General features: G+C 43.1%; 1 protein-coding gene across 1 annotated transcript in view; it reads left to right on the plus strand.

Moving 5' to 3' along the window:
- The window catches only part of LOC123766981 (alpha-amylase 1-like), a 62,034-nt gene extending 51,646 nt beyond the window's left edge, over positions 1-10,388 (plus strand). Inside the window, exon 5 of the mRNA XM_069307364.1 lies at positions 10,200-10,388. Within this exon, the coding sequence (XP_069163465.1) occupies positions 10,200-10,388 (189 nt within the window). The remainder of the gene's footprint in view (positions 1-10,199) is intronic.
- The last annotated feature ends 347 nt before the right edge of the window (positions 10,389-10,735 follow it).

The raw sequence follows: 10,735 nt of genomic DNA on the forward strand, positions 1-10,735 counted from the left end.
AGGGACATAAGGAGTCAGCAGGCCGTTGAGTCGCTTCGCTAGTCTGTACATGGGTGTGGGTATCTGGCTAATGATTGGCGAAGTGGGTTTCCAGGCTTGTGTGTCTTGACATTTCCATACGCATATCCAGGTTTATATTCCCCAATAATCTTTGGCAGGTGGAGTCCTGATTTCTTGGCGTTCACAGTTTCGATTAGTTTGTTGACCTTTGCTTTCAATTCGGCTGTAGTGTCCTTCGTTACCCTTTGGAATTTAGTTTGGTCAGAGAGTATGAGGTTCATTTTCGCCAGATATTCGTCATTTTTAAGAATGACGTATATTGGCGACTTGTCACCTCTCCTGACAACTATATCCTTGTTCTCACGAAGGCTTTTGGCTGCCGCTTTGAGCTCGGGGGACAGTCTGGTGCTTCTGTAATTGCCTCGATTCTTTCCTCCTTCCACAATAAGTTCTGCTTGTAAGGTATCTTTGGTAGTGACCTTCTTTGTGTCTCGAGGTCGAATATGTCGTCCAACAGAATTTCCAACTCCACTTTCCGGGCCATCTCACTCGGTCTGGACATAACGTGACAGTTTATGCCCAGATTTAGGAGAGTGTATCCCACCCATCCAAAAAACCCAGTATATAGGCAAGACAACAACATCTCTTTTAAGGCGTTTAACGATGCATAAGCAACAGGGCTCCATTAAGGAACATATAATCTCTTACCACAACCAAACCATCGCCTGAGAAATCCTAGTAAACAACACAGAAATCATCGATAGATACAGCGATAGCAGGCGGCTTGACGTTTGCGAGGCACTACACATCAAGAAGTCAACACCAGCAATCAACAGCCAATTAATGCACAACTATATTCTACCCACCTCAAGACTCCGCTCCAATATAGAAGCATCAAGAAATATGGACAATAGGCTTTCTACAATCACTTCTATTCAATACCCATTGTTTCGTGTTCTGTCTTGTGTTGATGAAATTAATACCTTATTAAATACCACCTCACCCCATCCACCTCACTCAAATGTAGATATAAACAAATCGGAGATGTGTAAGTTCTATTCAGTTGTGTATGTTTAAACTAAAGTCTTTGAAAATGTAATAAGTTTTACGAAACGCGCTTAAGTGTCGCGTCAGACTAGAAATAAAAATGAATTTTGGAGAATTGATTATTGAATTACCTCCAACAGTGAAAAGAAATGTACGAAAGATTGAGAAAATTCGTGTTAGAATTATTAATCTTACTTTTTCGGTCATATTTAATAATATATGTCTACAGGAAAGACTGCTACCAAAATATACTAATATATATATATATATATATATATATATATATATATATATATATATATATATATATATATATATATATATATATATATATATATATATATATATATTTATATATATATATATATATATATATATATATATATATATATATATATATATATATATATATATATATATATATATTATATATGTCGTACCTAGTAGCCAGAACTCACTTCTCAGCCTACTATGCAAGGCCCAATTTGCCTAATAAGCCTAGTTTTCATGAATTAATGTTTTTTCGACAACCTAACCTACCTAACCTAACCTAACCTAACGTTTTAGGCTACGTAACCTAACCTAACCTATAAAGATAGGTTAGGTTAGGTTAGGTAGGGTTGGTTAGTTCGGTCATATATCTACGTTAATTTTAACTACAATTAAAAAAAATTGACCTCATACATAATGAAATGGGTAGCTTTATCATTTCATAAGAAAAAAATTAGAGAAAATATAATAATTCAGTAAAACTTGGCTTATTAGGCAAATCGGGCCTCGCATAGTAGGCTGAGAAGTGCGTTCTGGCTACTAGGTACGACATATATATATATATCTATATATATATATATATATATATATATATATAATATATATATATATATATATATATATATATATATATATATATATATATATATATATATATATATATAGTGTTTGTGTTTATTGTCACCTTACTTTAAGTAACAAAAGTAACAATAGAACCGTTACATTGGTGACCCAGTGAGTGAAAAGAACACCTAGTCGCAAAACTAGATCTCCGTCATGGATTTATCTACCAGGTTTGCAGAATACAACACAGATTAACCTGAATTTTGGTTCATGCAGATGGAGGCTATTTTCGCCTTTCACGACATTACGACTGAGAACGCCTGATATGCCTGTACCCTGCCAATACTTCCCTCGGAGGATATGCACACTGCCTCCACTGTCATCACCGCACCATCACCAGACACCAGGACGTACACCGCATTGAAGGCCGCTCTTCTACAGGCAGCTATGAAACGCCGAATTCAACAAAGGGACCAACTCCTCACTGACAAAAGATTAGCAGACAAAACACCAGCCTAGCTTCTGCCGCATATTCAGTATGTAATGCATAATGCAACTGGTCCAGCCCCCAGCGAGATTGTGAGATCACTCTGGATACAACTCTGTCCAAAACACATTCAACCGGCCCTATTCAGTATGGCTGACGACACCCCATTAGGCCAACTGGCTACACTGGCAGACCGGCTTCATACGACGTCTGATAACGCTACGCGGTCCCACCTCAGCCTTCGAGTTAGCCAGTGCTCCAGCAACACTGTGCTGCCTTGTGGATAAGGAAATCAAAGGACGCGCTCTTGCTTTTGCCAAAGGAAGCCTGCTTAACCGAGAAGCTAAAGTCAAATTCCAAGGAAAAAAATCGACCTCAAAAATGCTGGAAAATGGAACTCCGCAGGGAAGAATACTAAGCCCCATCCTCTTCAACTGTCTCATGGAACAATTCATGAAGCTCAAGCTACAAAAGCCAAACTTCTTAACTATGCAGACGACATTGTGGTCATCATCAATGGCAAAGGTGCAAGAAACCATGCACAAAAATGCCTAGATATTATCAGCAGGGAAGCGGAACACATAGCAGTGAAAATAACAGCCATAAAAAAAGCTATGACCGTTAAAATGAAAACTCAAGACATCAGACTGCAATACAAGGACAAGAAATTGAGTGGGTTACCTCTTTTCAATTACCTAGGAGTCATAATAGACAACCAGTTGAAATTCACTCAGAAATTGAATATCTTCGGCAACGCTGTAAAGCCAGAAACTTAGCTTTGCGCTCCCTGACCAGTCTTAGAGATGGTGCATCTCTACCAGTACTCAAAATGTACTACGTTCAAGCAGTTAGGTCACTCATTGACTATGCTGCCCCTGCTCTTACATCCCTCAGTGATAACCAATGGGAGAAACTGGAAGTGTCTCAAAATGATGCTCTGAGAACAATGCTTGGAGCACCTATATGGACGCGTAGAGAGAACCTAAGAATGGAAACAAATTTACCAGCATTAGAAAACAGGATGAAACAAAGGATAGCCTCCATAATAGGAAAACTTACTGGAACAACCGCCAGACTGTGAATCAAAGACAGCATACAGAGATCCTTTCAGAAAAACCTACAGTATAGAACAAGCTCATGGATGGATAATGTGGTCAAGACTTTAGAGAAAATGGACCTGAAATGGATTATTAAAAACAAAGGGGTAGATAGACCATATCAACACTTTCGACAGCCTCCTCCATGGGAAGAATCGAATCTAAAGATAATCATTGAAAGATTACCAGTTAAAATATCAGCATGTGACCAGCAGAGGCTCAAGAAAGTTATTAGAACAACAAATGGAAACTATCTCTAGACCTACAACGACTCACATCTTCACAGACGGATCAGTTGATTAGAAAAAGGTTCTGCTGGGGCAGCAGTTTACACTACCAACCATGAAGCTTACTGGAGCATGAATAGTGGGTGCTTAACATTGCAGACAGAATTATATGCCCTGAAGGAGGCAATAAACTATACAATTGAGAATAATTTACATGATGTCATCATTCATACAGACTCTAAATCTTTGTTCCAGTCATTCTTATCCAATCAGCACAGAGATAATATACAACTCCTCACAGAAATTCAACATATAGGAAAAGAAGCCCAATAATCGAGGGCTGTCAGTCACCCTAAATTGGATACCAAGTCACATTGGCATAGATGGTAATGAAAAGCAGACTCACTAGCAAAAACTGCCACTGCTCTACCTGTTGTACAGTTCAAATACCTCCAAGTTTCTTACAGATTATGGAGCAAATCAAGAAGAAATATTCTCATGAATCAAAAGTCGCCACAGAGCCAAAGTAGCGGAAGGAGATCCACTGCGGTATGGTACGAACAAGCCACTGGTTACTCCTCTTTCAAGCCTGGCAAAAGATATCCAGAGATATTGCAGTAGCCATACACAGACTCGGACTTGGTTACAAGTGCTGCTGGGAGGTAATTGAATTCAATAGTTAAAGAGTGTCACATCTGTGAAAACTGAAGCAGAGGCGCCACTATTGCACTACTTACTGGAATGTGAAGCTACTGAAGCCCTGCACATCAAACTCAACATTAATCTAACGACAGCAGCTGCATTAGAGCATATTCAACCGCGACTACAATGATTAGAAAAGCTGTTGAAGAATGGGACTCATTAGTGAGCATTATGCATCTACATCCGCCACCAAGATAATGTTAATAAAACAAGATTAAAACCAGTGCACTAAAACAGAAGCGATAAATAAGCAGGGAAAAAGGAGAAATCCCCTCCTCCATTTTAAACTTAGACTCAAATATCACAGTGTTAAATGAAGGGAGTGTCTGTACTATGGGGCCCTAGTATTATCTTGGATGTAGGGGCAATAGTAAGCATTAAGAGTTATCAAAGTCAGCTTAGGGCAGGAAGACCAACGTGGTTCCACTGGGACCCCCTTTAGAATAGCTAGTAAGTATAAACACTAAGAACACCTACTACACACAAAGTATAATACTCTACACATAGAACACGTGTATGCCAGAAAATGAATAATGTACACAGTATATACTTAGCTTGAACAAGACACAGAAATAAGGAAACGAGGAGGAAGGGTAGGAGGATCCTATCCACCCAACGCAAGCTCAGATAAAGATCGAGTCTCAGTTTCCTTCCCCCCAGCTGGCTCGCTGCCGGCAGACTGCTCAACTAATCGTACCGCAGCCCTATACCAAGTTTACTCAAGTTTACCATTACAAATGATTAGAAAGTATTAGTAAACATAGTTAGTGCCCTATGTTATTATTTAATAATCAACCCCAAGCTCAGTCTTAAATTGCTCTTTGAAAAACAAGAATAGTCTTACGTCTGGCAGGGAAGATACAAACAAGTGCACCTCGTGATGCGTTTTCAATACTAAAAGGCAGGTTTATTAGCTCAATTTTGACCTCTGGTTTCCACTGAGGAACCCAGGGTCATAACACTCAGAAAAAGGTTATCATGTATAACCAAACTCAATTACGGGCTCACCATAGCCCGTGCTACATAGACACTTCGTCCTGAGTAGCTAAATCTGAAACAACAACAACCTCAGTGATACACAGCAGACTACAGACACCCAACAACTCGACGTCCTCCAGAACCGCGTTTCTTCCGCCTAGGGAGGACGTACCATGCGAATCTAGTATCAGTCCTCTAGGCGACAGCGAGAGCATCGGGAGAGCTTTGTTTCTTACCACCAGAGGTTCAGACACCAAGCCCGCAACGTAGGGCTCCTTGTTCCTGGTCGGGAAACTACTTCGGCGGGACTGATAACAGCCAGTGACATCCCCCCATTTCAACACTTACACTGCTCTACATATCTGAACATCATAACCAAACACCGTTTCCTCGTTGACACAGGTGCAGCAGCTAGTGTGTTGCCTCCCCCACTGGTCAAACCATCCCGTACTCCTGGTTTAGACCTTACGTGGCCGCCAATGGTACGTCCGTCGTACATATGGGAACCCGCGCCCTGGTTCTCGATTTCGCCTCTCTGGGTACGCTTTTCGTGGACTTTCCTCATAGCGGATGTGGAACAACCCATTCTTGATGGGATTTCCTGCAACACCATCGACTTATTGTGCATCCCGCAGGTGCAGTACTTCGAGCCTCTCCTAGTACCTCTACACAGGTTACAGCGTCACCCCAGTCGCATCTACGGAACTTCAAGCACTCCTGGATGAATTCAAAGATGTGACCCAACCCGCCAGCCCTCGACCTGAAGTGTAATATACGATTACGCATCATATTACTACAACGGGAGCACCTACCTTCGCTAGACCACGCTGCATGGCACCGGAACGATTAGTGGTTGCAGCGTGCTGAGTTCAACAAACTACAGGAGGCAAGAATAATCCGCCCTTCGAACAGTCCATGGGTTTCACCTCTCCATATGGTCCCGAAAACAGCCCCAGGGGAATGGCGCCCTTGCTGGGACTACAGGGCTCTCAACGTTCGTACTCTGCCGGATCGCTACCCAATACCACACCTCCAGGATTTCTCACAGGGATAGAGCAACGCAACCGTTTTTTTCGAAAATTGACCTTGTGCGGGCTTCACAGATCCCTGTGGAACCGGCAGATCATTCCGGAAACAGCGATCACAACACCTTTTGGACTGTTTGAATTCCTCCAGATGCCTTTTGGTCTACGGAATGCAGCCCAGAACATTCCAACGCTTCATCGACCAAGTAGTTAAGGACGTTCCTTTTTGCTATGCCTACATTGACGATCTGCTGGTGGCTAGTACATCACCAACAGAACATCTGCTACTACCTCCGACTCCTTCTCACCCGTTCTGCGCAACTTCTGCTTGCAGCTCAACTCCGAGAAGTGTATTTTCCATGTTCCAGAGCTGGATTTCTTGGGACACCGTGTGTCAGCAGCAGGGGTCCAACCACTAGAGAAGAAAATCGAGGCAATCAAGGAATTCCCGCGCCCATCCATCCAAAGAAGTTGCAAGAATTTCTTGGTGTGGTGAATTTTTATCATCGATTCATCCCACATGTTCGGACATCTTGCGACACTTGTACGACCTCTTACGTGGTCGGAAACACACGTCCCATCATCCATTGGAGTGGACTCCCCAGGCAGAGACAGCATTCACCGACATAAAACACAAGCTCACGGAATTCACCTTACTCGCACACCCAGTGTCTGACGCTCCCACCAATCTATCTACCGACGCTTCAAACACAGCTATTGGTGCTGTACTACAACAGCTCATTGAAGGAGAATGGCGCCCAATTGCATTCTTTTCAGCGCGCCTGTCACCCCCTGAAGAGAAATACAGCACTTTTGATTTGCTCGCCATCTACGCAGCCATACAACATTTCCGGCACTTCCTCGAGGGGCGGAATTTCCACATCCTCACAGACCACAAACCCCTCACGTATGCACTGGCGGCCAAGGGTGATGGTCACTCTCCTCGAGTAGCCAACCACCTGGGATTTATCTCCCAATTTACCTCGGATATCCACCATGTCTAAGAAACTAACAATATCATAGCCGATGCACTGTCTCGATCCACCATAAACCACGTCGTGAAAAACCCAGCTCAGGTGGACTATTGTGTAATCGGCAAAGCACAACGGGAAGTCCCTGATCTGCAGCGATTACGAACATCTGACACAGCTCTCCGGTTCATCGAGATTCCCATGGAAGGTGGCGGTAGTATAATCTGTGACACCTCACGGACGGGAGCACATAGGCCCTACATTCCTGCCCAGTTTCGCTGGAAAACGTTCTCAGTATTTCACTCCTTAACACACCCAGGAGTACGTGCTTCCGTCTTCCGTTGGAAGCACGTACTCTACGTGCTACTACGTGTTAGAAAGTACTAACGGAGCATATCGTATGGCAAGGAATCAATGCCGATGTTCGACGATGGACTCGCTCATGTCTCTAGTGCCAGCGAGCGAAAACACATAGACACACAAAGAGCCCACTTCAACAGTTCCCGTTACCTTCTGACTGTTTCGAGGTGGTGCACGTAGACATCGTTGGACCGTTACCGTCGGTAAGAGGATATTCTTATCTACTCACCTGCATCGATCGATTCTCCAAATGGCCGAAAGCAATCCCATTGATCAACATCTCAGCTGAGTCAGTGGTCCAGGCTTTCCTCTCTGGATGGGTCGCCCGTTTTGGCAGCCCCTCTGTCCTCATCACCGATCAAGGACGACAGTTCGAATCATATCTATGGAAGGAACTTATGGAATTCCTCAGCACCACACACAATCAAACCACAGCATACCACCCTGAGTCGAACGGAATGGTAGAACGCTTTCATAGACAACTAAAAGCTGCCCTAAGAGCTCAAGCACGCCCTGATGATTGGATAGACAACCTTCCATTAGTCTTGCTTGGCATTCGTTCGGCCACGAAGGAGGGCAGTGGATTCTCGGTAGCAGACTTAGTATATGGATTAGCCTGCGGCTTCCGGGCGAATTCTTAACCCCGACGCCACTCATCACATCCCCAGCCCCACTTTTGTCCAGAAATTACGGGCGGCCATGACAAGCATTCAGCCTACACCACTATGCCAACCGACAACTCATGCTACGTATGTGCCTCATGAGCTCCACACAACTGAACACGTGTTTGTAAGAGTCGACGCTGTTCGACGCCCTCTACAGTCACCTTACGAAGGACCATTTAAAGTGGTTGCTCTAACACCGAAGTTCTTCACCATTGAACGCCGAGGACAGCGGGTAAACATCTCCATCGATCGCCTTAAACCAGCACACTGTGACGCTGCCCCAGACATCCCTCCAGAGACACATCCGCCGACTATGCCGTTCACTTTTCGACCACAGGTACCACAGCACCGCCACCCACGACAACGGACGACCCTGTACGACCTCCCATCCTACAACCCCAGTTACCAGCTGCACCACCATCTAATCCTACGACGACAGACGATCCTGTGCGACTTCCCACCCTACGACCCCAGTTAGATGACATCAGCGAAGAGGAGGAAGTTAACTTTGAGGGTTATACAACGCGAGCAGGGCGTACAATTCACCGACCAGCTAGGTTCCTTGATCAAGTGTTTTTCCTTTCAAAAAGGAGGAGTTGGGAGGGGGAGTTCTGTAGCAAGTAGATTATCCCAATAATATACTCGCTCCAAGCGCATTAGTCTAATGAGAGAAGCAAAGCTCTTCTTGGTACTAATTATGGAACTCAAACCTTTCCCAACTTTCACATACTATTCCTGTCAACCTTTGGAGAATGGTGAGGTGTTGCCCGAGCATATAAGCAGCAGAGTGGCGAATAATAACTAGACGGGAGACATCTCCCGTCACGCAGGGTGCAGTCGCACCTCCACAGATCTCCAGTATCAGCTCTTGATACTGATAATGGCTCAAAAGGGCCACCACTTACGGGCTATTCATGCCCGTACCATCTTTTGGGTGGCTTAATCTTCATCAATCAATCATCGAATAATAACTATACTTTCAAGTGTGGTCTAGAACAGACACTTGCGAGATACTGTACCGACGCTCAGTGCGCTCAACTCACACCAAAGTATCACCTGCGAACTTCTGTATATTCGACCAAATATATATATATTATCTTAGTGTTTGTGTTTATTGTCACCATACTTTACGTACCAATAGAACCGTTACACATGCATGAGTGCAACCCAGGATAAATGGGACACTTGAGTCATAAAATACCCTACTGATAATTACCTCATTCTGGGAACTTATTATGTGCCAAACCCAACCCCTTCCTGGACACTTGCTTTAATCACAGTGCTTTTTGTATGCATGTAGTCCTTCACCTTGCTGCCCATATCCTCATCAAAACGGTGCATGTGTGGCAGTGTATAGACTCAATGGTCCAATAAGACATAAATAACAGGATGATATTACAACACATGTAGAATTTACTGACATATAGAGAAGTCACCCTTTTTGCCATAAGATTTCTCCTAATTATGATTTCCTCATCACTTATGTATTCAGATTTAACCATTTCATAACCTAGTACAAATGCCAAAATTTGTAAACATTATACAGCATCTGCCATTCTTTCGTCCAACTAAATCGCCTTTTAATGATTTTGAGGATTTTTAATATATATCTGTCATTTTTTTTAATTGCTATCAATTAGCAAATGTTGCTTTTCCATCCTGAAATTATTTTAAGAACTGCATTTAATCTTGATTATTTTTTAAAGCAGCTGCCATTTCTTACAGTCACTTTCACATTTGTCATTTAGTTATATGAGAATTCAAGATACATGACCATCAAAGGTTTGACACCATTATATTTGCCAGGTGCGCAACTGTAAGCTGTTAGGGATGAACGACCTGAACCAGGGCAGCGCCTACGTCCGTGGCAAGATCAGGGACTTCCTCAACTCCCTCCTCAGCTATGGTGTGGCCGGCTTCCGCATCGACGCCAGCAAGCACATGTGGCCCGCCGACCTCAAGGTAGGACCTCAACCTCAAAGTTGCCTCTCCTAATGTTTCCATATAAAATATACGAGTTTATTTGTAGGCTTTTAAGGTTTAAGGTCTATTGCGCATGATGATCTTTGCGCCCACAATATACCTCAGATTCTATGAGAATTTGTTGTATGGTCAAGTTGCCTAGCAAGCGTGTTTTGCTGAAATTATACATTTAAAAACACATTAATATGGAATGATAAAGTTTTCATTATATTATATATGATTTAATTTTTTTCCTTTTGACATAAAACTAATAAAGAAATCATTTCATCATGCTGGGCCACGCGAGTATCATTTTTGCGTCAAGCTTAAATATTCCCCACTGGTTCGAATCCTTCAATGGTAAAGAGTTTTCTGATGAA

Source organism: Procambarus clarkii, chromosome 60 (genome assembly GCF_040958095.1).
Source record: "Procambarus clarkii isolate CNS0578487 chromosome 60, FALCON_Pclarkii_2.0, whole genome shotgun sequence".
In the NCBI taxonomy this organism is placed as follows: Eukaryota; Metazoa; Arthropoda; class Malacostraca; order Decapoda; family Cambaridae; genus Procambarus; species Procambarus clarkii.